General features: G+C 43.2%; 2 protein-coding genes across 2 annotated transcripts in view; both read right to left on the minus strand.

Moving 5' to 3' along the window:
* The window catches only part of rcan2 (regulator of calcineurin 2), a 60041-nt gene extending 59000 nt beyond the window's left edge, over window positions 1-1041 (minus strand). The window contains exon 1 of the mRNA XM_064340230.1: window positions 896-1041. The gene's annotated coding sequence lies outside the window, so the exon portion shown is untranslated. The remainder of the gene's footprint in view (window positions 1-895) is intronic.
* A 2378-nt stretch (window positions 1042-3419) lies between these two features.
* On the minus strand, window positions 3420-17346 carry LOC135257474 (24-hydroxycholesterol 7-alpha-hydroxylase). The gene is made up of 12 exons (XM_064340229.1): window positions 17048-17346; window positions 15899-16034; window positions 14617-14791; window positions 13643-13792; window positions 12168-12267; window positions 11253-11348; window positions 10859-10949; window positions 10179-10312; window positions 9517-9612; window positions 7760-7848; window positions 5688-5775; window positions 3420-5256 (listed from the first exon to the last, which is right to left on the minus strand). The coding sequence occupies exons 1-12, from the start codon at window positions 17222-17224 to the stop codon at window positions 5188-5190; spliced, it is 1401 nt and encodes a 466-aa protein (XP_064196299.1). The 5' UTR covers window positions 17225-17346; the 3' UTR covers window positions 3420-5187.
* Window positions 17347-18710: the final 1364 nt, after the last annotated feature.

Below are 18710 nucleotides of genomic sequence, written 5' to 3' on the forward strand. Positions count from 1 at the left end.
GGACAAATACAAAGTCAGCATAACCCACCTTGTCACATCTGAAGAGTCTGACCACATTTAGAATGACATATTCCATACAGAGATATATATAAAAGACAGTTCATCGCTCTTTTGTCGGTTTGTTGATCCCAGTCCACTAACCTCACACTATTGCATCCAGTCATAGTCCCAAAAAACTTAAATCTATGGATGCTGCCGTAAATATCCGTGCAGACAAAAAAAACTTGTATTGCAAGTCTTCCATATGTAGCGTATCGTACAACAGTACTAGAAGCAAAAAGATAATGACAACCTGTTAACATCTTTACGCAGTCTTTTTCTTCTCCACCGGTCTAAGACATGCATCTCTTTCCATCAATGTCAATCTGTCAGACAGAAAAGCGGTAGATAGAAAACAACTATACCAATGCCCAGATATGTCAAAAAACATATCTCTTAAACACGCTGTGGGAATAAATGCGCATGTCGTATAACGGCAATTAAATCCATAAATGCGTTTGGTATAAATGCGTTTTGTTGCAGCAAAAGGTAATGTCATTCACATGAATGACTTTCATGTGAATAAACTCGCTTGAACCCAATCTAAATAAGACTAGAAGTAACTTCACAACGTTTCCGTAACAGAACCATCATACAGAACACTGGCGACACCACTAAATCCTCAAAAGCATATCTGTTTCATTTTCGTCACCTTTCGCTACAAAGACATGTTAACCAAACCACGTAACACTGGAAAGACGCGCTTCGGCAAGTTCAGTAAGCAACAGTACTTTTCTCCTTGCAATAAGCAAAAAGCAGAACGGTGAAGTAAGCAATGCAAAGTTGCTTGCGTCACTATTGATTTCTTAAATAAAAACACGATCTGCAAGAGAATGTCGCGGACTCTTTCTTTTACCTGCGCGTGATGTAGCCGTCTGATACGTATCTGCAGCTGTGGCTTCGCCTCCTCACTTTCCTTTGTGAATTAACCTTGCATTCCAGCTGCGAACCGCTAGCTAATCTCCTGACGTTAATGCAGACAGTTTGACTCACCAATGACTGCCTTCCGGCATTCAGATGATGTTTGCGTTACCCAGTAATGAAATACAATTCTGTCCACAGGGGGCATACTTCGACCAATGGTGTGGCCGGGGCTCGTGTCTAAAAAAAGCTGCAAATCAACAAAGGTGCGTCAGAGCTGTCGCGAGCAGTTGGATGTTGCGGAACATTCAGCAGGTAAATCGCTTGCGCGGGGAGTTGCCTGTTGCTGGAATGGTGGCATTACACCGCATCAATCGTTCATACAAGTCAAAGAACGCATTTCGATTTTCGCAGCTCGTGCACTCTGCCTTTATGGAACCAACGGGTTTTGCAGTCTGTTGGGAGAAAGCGATGTGTAGTCACATGGCCGATTTGAAGACAGCTCTTCAAGTAGGCCTAATTAATGACTCGAATCAACGTAGCCTATTTATTTATGTATTATACTTGATTTAGCATTCAAACAAAACGGTTTACGCGCATTTCAGTCACTGTGTCCCCATTGTATTGTAAATTCGCCAAACACTCTTGTCAGCGGATAGATGACATTTTTAAAACTTATTTTACATTATCTAAATCGGTAAGACGGCAGTAGCTCTTATGACGTGCATCTGCAGGCTCCTTGTTACTAAGTCACCGAACCAGTTGCGTTGCCACAAATTCCCTCTTAGTTGCGCGTGGAAGCGTTGAAAAAGCATCACACAAAACATATTTCAAATCCCAAACACATTTCCTTCTCAAATCCCATCAGTTTAATAATGCAGAAGGCGATACATGTAGGTACATACGACACTATGTAGAATATGCCTGATTTATACTGATGCTGACTATCATCATCAAAGTGCTGTCTGAATACAAATGGCACATCTCGATCCTCCTTGCAATGCATGTACAGACGTTCAGGTACTGTGATAAAACTAACGATTTTAACAGCTCTGCGTCATTAAATGGCAGCTATAACGTATGCAGTGCCATTAGTTATCCATGCAAATGCCACATTACAGCAAAATGCTTTGTATTTATATCAATCCATTCTCCTTGTTTGTCAACTGTCATAGCAAAACAGAAACTAGTAACAAATGAACAGTGTTTCTTGTTCTTGAGTCTAGTTTGATTTATAAAACCCTTTAAAACAATTTGACTTGCAAACATGAACTTTCCTGCACTGAGCAAAGGTGATAAATATTTGATTTACAAAACCCTTTAAAACAATTTGACTTGCAAACATGAACTTTCCTACACTGAGCAAAGGTGATAAATATAACTCAGAAGTATAAAAATGCACCAGCTAACAGGCAGAGTATCTATATCACCTTTTTACAGTTTACTTAAAAGCAGCAGTACATTTTAACTGTTACAGACTATCCGGTTTATGTTTCCCATGACTTTGATTGACTTTAATTGAGAAATCGACAAAACAAATTTGCTAAAATTAGTCAAAATCTCAGAGGACTGCCTCAGCTGGTTCCAGAGGAAAGAAAGAGTGAATTTGGATACTGTTGGATAGAAACTCATCTTTGTGGCCATGTTTCAACCTGCCTGTTCCCCCTTATTCCCCTGAAGGGTATCACACATCCTTTTGTTGTTGTTGTTGTTGCCCGGTAACTGTTTTGTGTTCCCAATTCAATTAACTGTCAATATAAAACCTTTACTGGACAGATAACGGCTCACACGCCATTGTCAGTATGAAAAGCTATTGAATATTTCCTTATTAACCCTAGTAAAGATGGCACTGTTAAACATAGTGTTCTGATTGATTCTCTGCACTTAATGTTTAGGTAAAGCAGCATAAAGATATACAATAGACATAGCATTTGTAATGACCCATTTTTAACCCGATCATTTTTTTTATTGGGTTTTTTTTTTTTCAAGCCCATTTTTCTCACAGAGGCCGAAAGCAATTTAAAGTGCTGCAGATCAGACCTGGGTCAAATACGTATTTGTTCTGGATTCAAATACTTTTTCTGTGCTCTGTTGATCTTGCCTGGTGTAATTGAGCCTGCCAATATGACCAGAAGGTGGGGTTTACAGTTTTTGAAAGTATTTCATTGGTTCCAATACACCAGACAAGATCAGTAAAGCATAGAAAAGTATTTGAATCCGAAACAAATAGGTATTTGACTCTGCAGGTCTGCTGCAGATGCATGGATGCATGCCCCTCGGAGCGGCTATCAATGATTGACGCCGTCGTCCACGTCCGAGCTGGAGGATCAATCAGACGGCCTGTCGTAACCCTGCTCATGGGACACAGCATTACAGAAATAACATCCTGTAGTCCTGAGATATATGACTCCCAGAATAATCTCAATCTGTTCATATGAAGGGACCGACGCTGATTAGCGTCGCTCAGGAATGTAGAGAAATCACGGAGACGAGAAAAAGAAGGGAATTCCAGACGAGGCGTAACTCAGGGTTTATAGAGTTTGCATATTGCACCCCAAACGCTCACATTCCATAGCGTGGGACACATATTACAAGGCATCATGCAAAGCGGTGACGGTGCAGAAGAGCTTTTCCCAAACGTTGCAATCCGGTTCATCAAAAGCCATAGACAATGACCAAAACCACTTTTATTCATTCACTCATTTCAATTTGTGCTTCTTGAGTTCTTGTACCAAAAACAAGGGATTCCTTAACTGAATCAGAGTTACTTTAACCACAATTGTAGCTTAAACTTGGGTTTTCCAAAACTGGGGAACAAATAAAAAAAAGTGGGATTAAAAAGTTCACTAAAATAAATAAATAATAAAAAGCAAAAGTACAGGAATTGTTCTGATTGTTGCAATGTTCTATGAACTTAGCAAACACAAATTATTTTCAAATAATTATGTACACACTTCATTGCTGCTCTGTTTTATAAATGTAGTATTCAGGTTTACTTCAGCAAGAAGTTAGAAAGCACTTATTAACGATCTGCAAATAGGTTTAATATAAATACAGTACGTACTTGTTAAAGTGCATTAGCTCTGTTTTCTGTAGTGCTGCATTAAATTTCTACATTTTTGTGCTAATTATTAGCATCTTTACTCATATTCAAAGCAAGAAATATATACAGCAAAACGTGATACATTTTTAAAATAATTTAGTTTTGTTAAAATTTCCTCTATTTTTAATCAATTTCTGTTTTTCACTCTGTCGAAGTAGTCTATCAACTGGTAGCCTATGAGTACCTGGGGTCTTGCTAGGAGGAACCGGCTCAACTTGACTCGACTCTACTCAACTTTTTTGGTTTTCCATCGGGCAAAAGTTGTGGATATCACCTCCGTCGAGGTTCCAGGCGAGCTGAGGCGATACCAAAAGGTGACGTGAAAACACTGCAGACCACTGATTGGTCAGGGCATGGCAGCTTCATGTGGCGTCGCTATAACGACCAGCTGCATTGACCAGCTACATTGACGGGGGTACTATCTGCAGTGGAAAACGAAGTACCTGGTACCAAAAGGGAGTGGAGTCGAGCAGAGTCAAGTCGAGTTGAGCCGGTACCATGCAGTGTAAAAGCGGCTTAACACAGCAGTAACCCTGGCGACCCTAAATCCACCCCTAAACCCTGGACGGACGAAGCCAACTGTGTCCCAGCATCGCAGACTCCCAGCCTAATTACATAATGGGTTAATTACACTGCCTGGACTCGAACCTGCAGTGCCTTGGCTACTGGGCCCAGCCTGTATTACGCTAAAAGATGTTACCATCCACTCAGGAGCCCAAACTTAAAATCTGATGCAAAATTTCTGACATTAAATGGCCTGTTAGTATAGATGTTAACCTATGTAAATGTAAAATGTCTATGTAGAAGTGAATAATTTCCATGGTTGTTCATAAGCACAATTGCTAGTTTCTCTCTGCAACCATGTGACTACATGCAGTATATAATTAACAATTATGAAAACAACTACAACCACAGCATATCATAAGTTGATGTTGATGTCCCTTTTTCAGCTGTTACATTGATTCAAAATGCTATGTTTGTACTGCTAGACCATGCTGTCTATACTGCACTCTCTTTCAGTATAGTGTCTTTCAGAAATATACCACCTTAAATGAATAAAAATTCTCAATTGATTTAAGTACATGAAGGAGTGCATGGGGGGGGGGTCCAAGTTGTGGGGCAGTGTGAGTAGCTGTCAGTCACGGTTGATGAAACACACAGCACCCCCTTCTGGCCGTGGGGGTCTACCTGTGCCGGTACTGCACCCGACAGGGTCCGTCTGGCTGCTGTGTGCCAACCAGGTGCAGAGAACTCTGGAGAGGAAAGAGGACAAGGTTTTCGTGAGAGAGAGAGCGCACCTTTGTGCTATGAACTGTAACACCTATGTGTGCACCTACCACTGGTTACGGTGACAATGTTTATTGAGTCGTTTATCAAGGAAGACATAAACAAGGGCAACCTTGATATTGAAGCACATGACATTGGACGGATTCATTTGCATGAAAACCTGTATTTCCGTGATGTGGTTTTCAAAACATTACGGTCTGTGTTCTGTTAAAATACTACAAATGCTGGGGCCTGGACAGAGGACAGGTTGGTGTAGTTATACATATCTCATTAGATGGATCTTTTTATGATAAATACATAATCTTATTCAGTTTTTCAGTTATTATTTCAATCTAGATTGATGGTTTGAAAGCACTTTCAACTGGCACTGTAAGTCAGTATGCAAATTCATACTTACGGGGCTGGGCAGTGGATCCAGAAGCGTGAATTCATACTTGTAGAGTATCAAGGTAACAAACATATGCATCTCCATCAAGGCATACCACCTATAGTGAAAAAAAACAAAACACCTTTAAGTGCCTGGACACTAGAAATACAACCACAGCAGACCTGGCAACACTGTTCCTATCAGCACTATGAAGTTTCAGTTGAAGATGAAGCAAAAACAAAAAAAGATGAGAGAATATTGTTGTTGATATAGTATTTTTTTTATGGCTCTGCAATATCTTCCAAATAGTAAACACAGTAGTTATGAGTACTGCCATGCACTACATGTAGGCGTATCTCGTGGAAGAGTAACATTTCAAACCGAGCTGCCCAGTCCCTCGGGAAAAGTGAAGTTTTTTATTTTTTTTTTTCATGAAGCCGTTAGTATTCCGCAGGAATATCGCACCCTTTTGAGTTTCCGTTTACAGCTCCCCGAGGTTTTTTTTTTTTTTTTTTTTTTTACAAATGGTGTTATCTCAACGAAACGTTGACCACTTCTGTCTCTACCTAGCGTGTTTGTTTTTGTTTTTTTTTTGTTGTTGTTTTTTTTTTTTTTAAGCTTCGCGAGGTGTTAGAATGCGCAGCCGAGACGAACGCGGGAGGGGAGGGGAGGGGAGGGGAGAGCGCGCGGGTGAAGGATCCGCGGCCGCTCGCCGTTATCTGTCATAATAACCTTGAAGACTGCCGAGTACACAATGAGTCATGCAGGGCCATTGTGTCGGTGACGCACGCGGGCAATCTCCTAAAATGATCAAAATCAAATTAAATTGGATTTGCTGTGGCAAACGAAAATGCCGGGGCCTTCTCGTCGTGTCCTGCACAGCTATTTTCGTGTCCCTCCAGCAAGAGGATACAGCTGATGTGAATGTTTCAGCAGGTTTCCTATTGAATTGGCTGCGTGCAGTTCGGAAAGCTATAATACACAGCAAAACAATTTCGTTTATGTAACTGCATTGCGTGGAGCATAAATGACTAATTTAGTAAAGAGTAGCCGCCCCAACATTGTGAACATTTAAAACCTGAAGAAGTGCTCTCCAATAAAAAACAATGTCAGATGAACCCCTGTTCACCCCTGGCCATTGCCATGACTTTGATCGATGAATATTACCGTATATATTTTTAAAATTGTAATTAACCTGTCAAGGACGTGTGGGGAAGTGTCAGACATGCAGGCCAAACTGATTGTAATTACAGCAAACGCAAAGGGCGCCGGCCTTCCTTTCTCTCTTTCCAAGCATGAGACCGTGATCACGTTTCCATCAATTCAGTGTCGCCGCAGGACGGCGCTCCCAGCTGCGTCTCGGAGCGCCGGAGGTCCGAGGTCCTCTAAGAGCCGCTGCAGCTTGGGAACGTTCTCCTGCTTTTTGATCTTTCCCCGAGTGATGTCACGGCGGCCCCAGCCGCACGGCCCCCCCGGGGAGTCTGCCGTGATGTCATCAGAACCCCAGCACAGCATCGGGTTCACGTTCAGGGGGGGCAACAATAGGGCATTGTTTTTGTTGGCCTTAAACGGGGGGCTGCCCAACCCTGTTCCTGGAGATCTACGGTCCTGTAGGTTTTACACTTCAACCCTAATTCGCAGATCAAGGAGCTCTCTAGCTGTTGAATGAGGTGTGGCTTTGTTAGGGTCGGAGTGAAAACCTACAGGATGGTAGATCTTCAGGAACAGGGTTGGGCAATCCTCACAGGAACTGTCCAGCGCTAAATAAAATCTAACAGAGTTTATCTGAATCCACTCTGCCAATAGTGGACTTAAATGAAGGTTAGTTTCATTAGATAAAATATGAATTGAATGATGATGCAAAAGTCCCCCCCCACTTCAGGACTACACCCTCCAGTGTTCTGCAGCTTGGTCTCCTTCCCTACTGGTACCCACAGTATAGGACACCCCCGGGGGGCTAAGGCGTTAAACCTTGTAAAACCCAAGCTATTCTTGAGCGTTACAGGTGAATCAAGAATTTAGCAGAGAACGAAGCGCACAAGATGGCGGTCTGTCTTTTTTTTTGCAGAACGGAGAAGGGGAAAAGGTTCTGTTTTTCTGACCTTCCTGGGCACTGGTTTCGACCGCCTCCGAACGCCACGAACCCTTCCAAGAAGACATTCTTTACTAAATCTGCCTTCTCCCATCGTTCCTGTGGGAAGAAAAGTCATATTGAACAAACAACCTTTTTTTTTTTTTTTCCTTTTTTTTTTACGAAGTGAGGGCTTCACAAGCAGGCCTCTCTGCTGGTTCTCAGCGGGCTCTGATTCCACCAGCCTCGGCTCAGAGGCCGTGCGATGAGCTGGCGGATGACAATAAAATGCGTGCAAATCGATGCCGTTCTCTCGGAGAACGCGAAGAATATTCCGGACGGAAAAAAAACGAACATTGAATGAAAGGACTTTGGGGACGGGGATTGGCATTTTTCAATCAGAACTGAAAGCTTCGGTCGAAAAAAATAATAACTTAAGAGAAGGGTAAACAGTACTGAGCAGTAGCCACCATAGCCGGCAAACAATTTCCCTCCAATTCTGAAACTTTCAACTGTAAATTGTGCATGTCCAGAAACAGCCGTAAAGCGACAGTTATTTCTATTCCACTCCTTTGCTTGTTTTCAGCCGGACGCAGAGCGGGGCCAAATGTTATCCGTTAAGAGTTTAACGCTGTTAGCGTATCCACTGACGCGACTTTACGGAACTGCAGATTAACGCCCCTGGCTAAGCGACTTGCTAAACGACTTTCTTGACCCAGCGGTATACATCTGTAAATGTCGGCAGCTGCAACAGAACCTGTCTTTTCAGCGTTAGCTCGGCGCATTGATGGGAACTCCTGGAACGGACGGGCAGGCCGTACTAGGACATCCGCTTCCAGCGCCGGCCGGCTGCCTTTCCCACAAGCTGCCTCCAGATCTGCCGTCTGTGGGCCTCACCTCGCCTGCGCTGAGTGAGCCAATCGCGGAGAAGCCCGGGCCAACCGAAACACGTCTCAGGTGAGAGGAAACGTAGCGGCGGGAATTCGGTGTCAGGTAAATTATTTACAGCCTGCTTCCATAAACAAACAAAAAATAAATAAATAAAACAAGCTGACCTGAGGGGTGTCTTTTCTAAAGAAGCTTTTTTTTTCTGGACGGACCAACTGTGCGGTGATGGAGGATTTTAAATCACTCGCAGGGGTAGCAACGGAAAACGGAAACGCTTCCATCTGAACTTTGCCTCGCCATAAAACCTTTCTTCATGCAAAGGCCAGCGGATTTAGAGCCCAGTGCCTACGTCCTCCCCGGTAGATTTTACAAAAACACCCTTGTGGAATCCAGATGGGAGCTTGCTCGAAGATTTCTGGAGATCGTCCTGTTTTCCTGTCAGATGGCGTTACTCGTGTATTAGAAACCTAGTTCGGGATCGGTGAGGAGCTGGCCTCGACCAGCTGGAAACTGGGTCTCAGACCAGAGGTTGAAACTGGAACAGAAATGATGGACACAAAATGGCAACTCATTCAGAAAATCATCCACAACATCCCATGGAGAGGCAATTCTCTGTCAAGCCACGCTGTAGTGACTCATAGTTGTAATGACACACTTGTAAGCAGAACCTGCACTTACTCATTTATGTAAATAGGAGACACTGTTGAGCATCAGCAACATACTCTGGGCCTGCTCTTACGGCAGTGCAGCCATTACCCTGGTAGTAGATGTATGTAGGTGGAATATTCCATGCGAACAATGGTAACCATGGGAACATGTGCAAACACCACACGGGTGTCTCCAAGTCCCCGTGTCGACAGGCAAGTAAAAGCTATCTGGTCGGTAAGGAAATGCGCTTACAGGTTTAAACTCCTCTGGATCAGGGAAGTACTTGGGGTTCCGGTGAGCCCAATATGGAGACACCATCAGCATGTCGCCGGGTGGAATGACGTAGTTCTGAAAGACACACACGGTCATGCGCACGTGTACACACACACTCAACACACAGTTAACAACCTCAATGGACACGTGGACACACCACGCAATCCCTGACCTAAGTTTTCTGTTCCGGCAGCTGCAGAGTCTGCAAATTATGATTAGGTGCCACTTGGATTCATAACATAATAATGAGCACTACTTCTTCTAATCTTTTTCTGACTGTCTATTGCTCAGCTTAATTATGACAGCATTCAGTGTGCACGGTGGTTGAAAACAGAGATATCTTAGCGCAGCTCACAGTCATTGAAGCACAGCCATTTGTAATGTGGCTGAATGTTGAGAGTGTCCTGAGTTAAGCACTCGGTCCTCTCCATCCAGCCCTTATATTGCACTTGTATCGCTGTCTCGATGTTGCAGCTATGTAGCTGTTCCAGTGACCTTTGGCATGCACTTATTGGATAAAGGTGTCTGCCAAATAAATGTAATGCAATGTAAAGGGATAAGGTCCTCATTCAGACACAGACTTTGGCGTAACCCCACGAGGTGGGGGGGTGGGGCTTGGGTCTCACGGGACAGACCCTCACCTGCATCCTGAGGGGGCGGACCACCCGACGGGTGATGGCCCCCGGGGCCCGGAGCCGAATGGCCTCCAGGATGCACCACTTCACGTAGGACAGCTCCCTCAGCTCCGCCGCCGTCACCGCCGTCCGCTCCGTGCCTGCGTCGCGCGTCGCCGCGGAAACACGACGATAAAGAAGCAAAAAAAAAAAAAACAGAAGTAAAGCATCTGTGAGAGTATGCTGCCCTCTTCTGGAGGTAAGAGGAAGTTCGAGCCATTTGAAGCATTCTGCGTCAAACTTTGGTCAATCAGTCACTCTATCACCAAGAAACCTCCTGCCATTTTTCTGCAGTTCATCCTTTATCATGAACTAAAGTAGCACTCTATAAACGGTAAAATATGATAATGCATGTGTTTCTTTGTTCTGACCTTTGCAGCCATTGTCTAAGCTGTAGATCAGAGCCTGTATTTATCAAGCATCTCCGCGTATGAGGGCTGATCTAGGATCAGTCATATTATAGAGCTCATAATGGGTAAAGCTAGACTATGGACCAGGGAAACCTGACCCTAGATAATCGCTCCAACTCCGCAATGTTTGATAAATTTGGCCCAGGCATGTCTTTAGTTGGAGGGGTGGTAGAGAATTTTCATGGGATAAAGAATTCAATGTATATTGCATTAGCTCTTTCTCACCGACGGCCATACCTTGATCTTTGAGAACTGCTGTGATCTGCTCCATTGCCGTCCTGTATGCGGAAGGACTGGACAGAATAAAAGCCAGAGCCCAGAAGGTTATCTAAACCAAAGAGAAAAATCGTTCCGTGATCAAATCTCCGTTCTTTGGAAATCGTAATCTCCATACACCAGTTATGCTCCATTTCATTAGTTGGCCTGTGATGGTACTTCATGAATAATATCTTCACACATATACCTGTGAGTAAAAAAAAAAAAAAAAAAGCTTCTGTACATGCAAATTCAACAGGGTATATTTTGTACATCCTGAATATATTCTCAAGCATTTTGACTACAAATGAGATCCTTCAGCCTGATAAGACATGTTTAATAATGAAAGTGGGAAGTCCAGCGAGCCTTAACTTACAGGTATTGCATTGGCCAGCGATGCCCATAGCATCAGGAGTCCATAGTTGGGAAGGAATTTGTCTGTTATCGTAGTGACAAGATGTTGCAGTAACGTCTGTGAAAACAAATGCATAACTAGTTAATCGCACATAAATATGCAAGAAATCAGCTTTGCATAAAGTGCCAATATTGCGTGCACACCTTATGTGCATCCAAGTGACCTCAAGGACCAATGGACCGCCACACTTAAGTTAAACAGCTTTGTGTTACCATTCATATTACAGTATTTATTATGTGCATGCAAAAGAAGTGAATAAGATTTCCACTGTCTGGTTACTGTCTGGTATTAACATGAAGTGTGAGAAACAGCGCCCCCTGGCTGGATTTTTAGTTCAGTGTCTGTCTGTTTTTTTTTGTACTGTAACTCGCTGTTATATAGTCACACTGAATGATATCCAATAATATTTTGTCTTATCAATAAGACGTGCTTGGAATAATAAGGCATTGCAAGCAATTATGGCAACAATATTGATAATGATTAACATCCGTGTGTTTTCGCAATACAGTGCAATTTACAGTACCTTTCTTCAAAAGGAGAATGATGTATTTTAGCAAATGAAAAGCATAACGCAAATATGAATTTTCTAGGCCTTAATCTTGCAGGTAGTCTATCTTTCTTTCAATATGAAGTCACAGTTAAGAGAAAAACCTACAGTCGTTTAGGCAGGCCTTTAAAGGTTCGGTTGGAAAGAAGGCCTACAAATACTATGACCCTTGAACTCCAGGTTTTGGCTGCAGGTGTGTAGTTATCATTTGTTAATGTTGAGAGCTTTTATTACTCATGCAGAAAGTCTAACCCAACACTAATGAAGCCCAAGGGGTCAGAGGTCACTCTGCAGGCTCTCTGCTTAACACGTTCTGTTCCAGCACATACCTTGGTGCCATTCTCAGGAAACTCTGGACTGTTGCCCTCCGCATTGATGACCATGTCCCCCAAAAGGGACAGAAGCCAGTGCTTGGATTTCGCCCATTTCCTGAACAAACAGTCACAGTTATTCACGATACGCAGCAGCATCTCAACAACGCAAGAGACCCATCTGAAAAGGTAGCCTCGTTCAAAAAATAAAACTGATAAAATATGTATTTTTAACTTACAGTAGATCTGTTACAGATACGCATATTGAAAAGCGAACAGTGGTTTCCCAGCGGAAAACTTGACCACTTGACCACTTTCTACATATTAGCTTTCAAAGCACGTGTAACGACTGGCAAAAAATATCCTGCAAAAAAAAAAAAATTCATTTTGCAGACACTCTTTTCCACAGCTATTTACATTTTTCATTTAAATGTCAATATTTTTTATTTTCTTCTGTGATTAGATGAGATAAATTGCACTTTAAATTATTTTACTGTTCTCTGCACGGTCAAGCAAAGACTTCACTGACTGCATGCGTTTAAGCAATCTTTAGCAATTCTTTAAGAAACAATGACGCCATAGTTTTTTCTACAATACAGAGAGTTGCACATGTGGAGAAATGAGTTTATATGACCATTAGACAGGCTTTAAGTTTGCCATGAAAAAATGAGTTTCTGCTCTTACTTAGATTAATCAGGATTTAGATATGAATACTCTTGTGCCCCAACAGATTTTAATGATAACGTTAGATTAGATACTAGGGTTGCGTTTGTTTAATGAGAAGCTGTTCCCATACACTTGCCTAAAACCCATGGACACTGTCCAATGGCCAACCAATCACTATCTGCAACACATCACCTGACGGGTGATGCAACTTTTCACACACGTGTTCACGTGAACTAAGACACAATAAATACCTACAGTCCTGCAGTAGGAAAGCAAAGGGAAAGTAATATTACGGTGTAGTATACTATGCTGTAGTACTCCTGTAAATATTTTTTGTTGCAATAAGCCCCACTTGCATTGCACAAAATTTACAGGGGCCAAATGCCATAGAGGTGGCATTGAAAATCACAGGTAGGAATCAGCAAAAAAAAAAAAAAATTAAAAAGTGGATTAGCAGGCCAGTTCCACGGCTGAAGTTGTCTCTGAGCAACAATTCCAGCCTGATGCCAACAACATGCCAGGACAAGCAGCGTCAGCATGAACACCCAACAATAATTCAGCGATCAACCTCACCATGGCTGCCTGGGGCCCTGTGCATATATAGAGAGAGGCGTAAGGCTCGGAAAGGCATGACCGTGGATTCCGGAACAGTTAAAACAGGTCATGTGGCCACTTACTCTAAATGTATTTAGCGGCGGAACGTTAGCAGGAACGGTAGCCACCTCTGCTTCCGCTATTCCCGCTAGCCTGCTCAAGCAATGTTCCACCGGAATTAGCAGCCACGACATTCCGGGGCCTGCTTCCCGAAACCGGCCGGGTCTACTTGCCGTAGGAAGATCTCGGGAAGCTGGGACCCGTACTCGAAGCCTTCGTCGTAGATGCGGAACTTCTCCTTGAACTCCTGGACGGTGGCGGGGCAGCCGGGCGAATTGCTCTTGCCCAGCAGGTTGCTCATCACCGCGGGATACATGACGCTCCTGAGAAATCCGGGCGCAGAAATCCCGCGTCAACACAAGACGGCATGAGGGACACATCCCATAATATGACGATGCAATAAACCAATGGAGAACGTCACTGTCTGCGGAATACAAGAGTTACCTCACCAAGAAGAAAGCCCACTTATGATCAATAAGTCTAAAGTTAGCTAAACAAAGCAACAATTAATATTGTAACTGAAGTAAATGTCACTACACAGCGAACATATATTTGCACAGCTATTCATATAACATAGACATTTAATCTACATTGATCATTGTTCCTCAGAGCTCACACCCTACGGAGTACATGGCCTGTTCCTCCAGAATTTTCCGTAATGCATCTGGTACATTATTAGAAATCCTTAGCGGCTGAACTTGGGGCACGAGACCAAAAGAAGATGACACACCTGGCACTCATGGTAATTGAGGAACAATATAAAGACATTCACCGCGTGAGCAAGTCTTGGTGACAATGCCTTCTCAAAACAACCAAACCTTCATCTAACTAACGTCAGCAGCCAGGGAGGGAAAGCTGGAATCTAGTCATCTGGAGGGGTGGAAACCTAGGCTGGGAGACGTTTTGGCATAAAAGGACATGGTTAACCCGGATAGGGCTCGGGTTCTACCCGGATATAGCCTGGCTAACCTAGTCGGCCAGAGAACTTTCCCTTTTCAGCCGAACTGTAGCCTGGTTTTCACCGGAACGCCTAGACGGCATTTCACCGACTTTTCACCCCCCCAAGAAATGTTCACCGGGCGTGCGTTTCCTCTTGGTGTGAGAGATCCCTCTGAAATGGGGGTGTGTGGGGGGGGGGGGGGGTTACCTGACAAGGTCGCTCAGTCCGTCTGTCCCCTTGCTCCCCAGTAGCTCCAGGTGACAGTTGAACTCCTCGCACAGGTGGCTGGACAGCAGGGGCAGGTTACCGGGGGTCAGCCGGCCCTTTATCAGAGAGTTGCAGGCAGGGTGGAACTTATAGAAGCTCTCCTTGCTGATGGACGCTGTGGCGGGTGACACAGAGGTCAAGTTCGCGGGGGGGGCGGGGGCTCAGTACTGTCATACAGGCAGTGGTTCTTCAACTTGACCATGAACGGATTTAGACCGAAAAACTGACTTGACCGTGGCTCGGTCCCTTTGAGCCCCCACTCTATGTCGCCCAGAGGGGGGGGCAGGGTTCCCCTGAAGGTTTCTTCCTTTATGCCATTTAGGTAGTTTTCATTGCAACTTTCGCCCTGGGCTCAACTCATGCGGGGCGTATTGTGTCAAATGTTGTATAAAATGTGCAACATTACTGTATGTCAGATTTATATAGGCTGCATACCAGGCATGCCAAACTCCAGTCCTGGAGGGCTGCACTGCCTGCTGGTTTCCGGTGTGTTTAAGCACAAGTGGTTAATTTAGGTCATTTATTGGCTAAAGAAGTCACACACCTTGCTGCCAAGGCTTTTATTGGCTGCTGACTGAAAGGAAACCACAAATGCTTGCAGACACTGTGACTCTTCAGGACTGGAGTTTGACACTCCTGCTCTACACCAAGGTAAATAATACAGAAGTGACCTGCATTCACATCCCGTAATCACCCATCTCTCCCTTACGTTCAGGAGCAAAGTTACATACCGAGCAGAAGGGTTCGCTCCCACCATCCCAATGGATGCATTTTGAGAAGACATTACACTTGAAAAGCAGATATGAGCCAAATTACTGCACCCTGTCTTTGTTTATATTCTTTGAGTGCTTTCTAAGCAGTTGTCAGCTTTTGCGCCTCATAAAATAAAATAAAAACCTTCAATTGTACTACTGGCAATAATAGTTTGGCTCCTTTCTTTTTCAGTTAAGACATTACAACACGGTTAGGAACATCTCTGTGAAGTGAAATGGGCTCTAAAGCTACAACAACGCGGCTAACAACTTGTGCAATTCAAGCCGTTGTCTGAGGAAACCTAAAACCAATAGCTACGGGAGACAAGATGGCAGTTGTCAGGGAAGAGAGGTACAGTGTTTCAGTCAAGAAGGACTGGAGACCACAGAGCTGAAGCACAAGCACAGGCATACAGTAGGTGAACGTGCTTTGTCCTTCTCGCCTGTGCTGAAAGGGTGCAGATGTTTACCTGTGTTATGGACTGGCTCTTGCACGGCCTGTTCGAAATCCACATCTTTGGACATGAAAAAGGTGCGAAAGTCTTCGTGCAGAGTCACAAAGGTCAAACGCTTCCCGGCAGCAAAGACAGTGAAGACTGGCCCATGCTGACATATAATGAAGAAAATAAATATCATCAATCTTGTGAGATAGAGGAAGTGATAGGCTAGTGATAGATTCCATTTTTCCATCTGATTTGACAAAACAACTGCCCCCACAATCATTTTTAAATCTCATTTGAATGATAAATAATATAATTACAATTTTACAAATTATTTTGGTACCACTCGTCATAATAACAAAGATAGGCACAAATTTGTTTCGTTTTTTAAATCAATCGGAATCATAATCTTTCCCTTCAAGCGTGCACAGACAGTGTTTACAACGCTGAGCTGCAACAGGATTAAAAGTTTAGCTGCTTCTCTTTCAGTTCAGTGCTCCCCAGAGCAACAGCCCTTGTTTTGCCCCTCATTGGCCCATTCAGAACAAATTCCGCCAGCCCAGTCACCCCAACTTCACAGAAAACCGGCTGACAGCCAAGACACTGCCACTGCCCGAAGGTTAGCATTCGCTGCTATACTGCCAAGCCCTACTTACATAAATTAACATGTTCTGATGGGGCTAAGGTCCAAAGTGGGTCAGTGTGATGAACTTTAAAACCCATATGGCACCCACATTCAGCCACCGTTACTCCAAATGTGATTGCTGTTGGTGTGTTGCCTCCGCGTGGGACATATAATTCCTGAAAGACTGCCTTGAAAATGTAATTATGTGTAATAAGGTGTAGTTTAGTGCCGTGCATCGATTATATCTGTAAAATACCAAAAGCAGAAGAAAAACAATAATTAAGCGGCTTATAATCATGCGTTGTTCAAATTGGTAGCCTGAATATTGCGCACAAATCTAGATGTTATCCATTCTTCGTGAAAATATACATTTTATTTGCAATCCACTTCTTCTCCCCGCACATATTTGGTTTAATTTGAAAGCCAGTACGCCAGAGGGGCTGCTTTTGGGCATGACGCTCTGCTGGTGCGTACAACGACATTTCTCACCTAGCGTCATATTCACATTTCTACTATACAAAATTATATCCCGACGAGTACCTGGCATCGCTTACCTTAGCTCGTGCTTGCGCAATGAAATCCAGAGGTGCTTTCCCAAACTCGAAAGCAGCACCGAACCATGGAATCCATCCCCTAATGCACGGGGGATAATATGGGTTTTTCTTAGGAAATGATAAAAAGGCCGAAATAACCAGTATAAAAACTGTCAAGACCAGCAGTATAATATCCATAGCACTTGACACAGTTTCGAGTTTGAGCAGATTAGAACACGTGTGTCTACGGCGAAGACGGCATCTGTAAACTGGTGCAGAACGTGACACACCACCAGAACTCGCACACGCTGTCTGCTCGTTCGGCGATCACAGGGCTTGTCAATGAGCACAACCAATCAGGGCGCAGATTGTGTCGTGAGGCTAAAAACCTCGTAATACGATAATACGATCGGCAGCGAAAAAATTTACTTTGGGGTATCATTCACACCAAAGGTGGCCTATTTCCAACAACAAATAAAAAATAGCCATTCAATACATATGGTAGCGCAGAAAGGGGGGTGTAGTGAAATATACACAGTCACGTGTATAACCAAAACCAGTTGAAAGTGTGTTGAAAACCCTAGAGGGAAGTACAGTTCCAAAATACGTGACTTACCTAAAATTAGTAAATTAGTCTTTTTAACCTATACTATACATATTTGTTCATATTAGAATAAAGGTAATAGTGCCATATGTTCTTCACACCTCCTAATGTAATTGTCTTTTTATTTTTATTTGTGAATATAGATGTTGGGAGTCCCCCTCAATGTTTGTTTTTGGAAAGGGGGGGGGGGGGGGGGGGTCATACTTGTTGCATGTATATGTAATTTCCATTTTTCTGCGTATCATAGTATTATGTGTTGCATATAAAGCAAATTGAAATAGAGAGAGAGGGAGAGAGAGAAATGGGTCACTATATTGGTGCCCAGTAGGGGACAAAACTTGTGTGTTACATAATTTACAAGAAAATTATGATAGCATTTTGTAAAGTCAGGAAATTTTTTGTTTACACCACAGATGCATGATTTAACGAGCACCTCTCATTTTCAGTTTTGTAAGTAAAAAATGTGTTTAATTAAATCTGAAGTTTCAGAAAGCGGTTTGGATGACCGCTTCTATAGGCTACCTCTCAAAATCTTCCAACAGTCAATCAGTCCTTTGGAAGGCAACGGTGCATCGCTCATATGTCAACGGTCCACATATTCATACCACTTACAAATAACTTACAATAATTTCCATTACAATTCCCAAACTGAAAGGCTTTATTTTAGCCTAAGTTCGTTCACCGAATAGATGTAGCCGAACTGTGTCACAACCGCATTCCCATATACTATGAATATATTGTGTATATTGCTGGAAAAGGTTTAAGCGTTTGACATAGTGAATGAGTAGCTGCTAAGAGAGTAGCCTACTTCGCCTCGTATTTTTTTATTTTTATGAAAATAGTCTCGCTCAATTGAGGCTTGGTTGCGACTGTGAGAAGTTTAGCCTCCATCTTATCTGAAGTTCCCATAGTCAGTCCGTAGATGGCGATAGACACAAAACTATTAACTTAACTGGCACACGATGTCATAATAGAGACGCTGATAGTTCATCACATTTGTTAAATATGCATGTTTATGGATTTGATCGAGAAACGTTTAACAAGAATGTGTGCTAAATGGATTTTTGCAGCTCGTTAGTT

This window comes from Anguilla rostrata, chromosome 6, assembly GCF_018555375.3.
Source record: "Anguilla rostrata isolate EN2019 chromosome 6, ASM1855537v3, whole genome shotgun sequence".
Lineage (NCBI taxonomy): Eukaryota > Metazoa > Chordata > Actinopteri > Anguilliformes > Anguillidae > Anguilla > Anguilla rostrata.

What these genes read in the sequence shown, in the direction of transcription:
- LOC135257474 (XM_064340229.1), bottom strand. Translation starts at nt 17,224, where the DNA reads ATGGATATTATACTGCTGGTCTTGACAGTTTTTATACTGGTTATTTCG. An exon ending in CGCTGGCCAATGCAATACCT is followed by an intron (nt 10,950 to 11,252) that starts GTAAGTTAAGGC and finishes TCTTTGGTTTAG; the next exon opens with ATAACCTTCTGGGCTCTGGC. An exon ending in CGAAACCAGTGCCCAGGAAG is followed by an intron (nt 5,776 to 7,759) that starts GTCAGAAAAACA and finishes TTTTCACTATAG; the next exon opens with GTGGTATGCCTTGATGGAGA.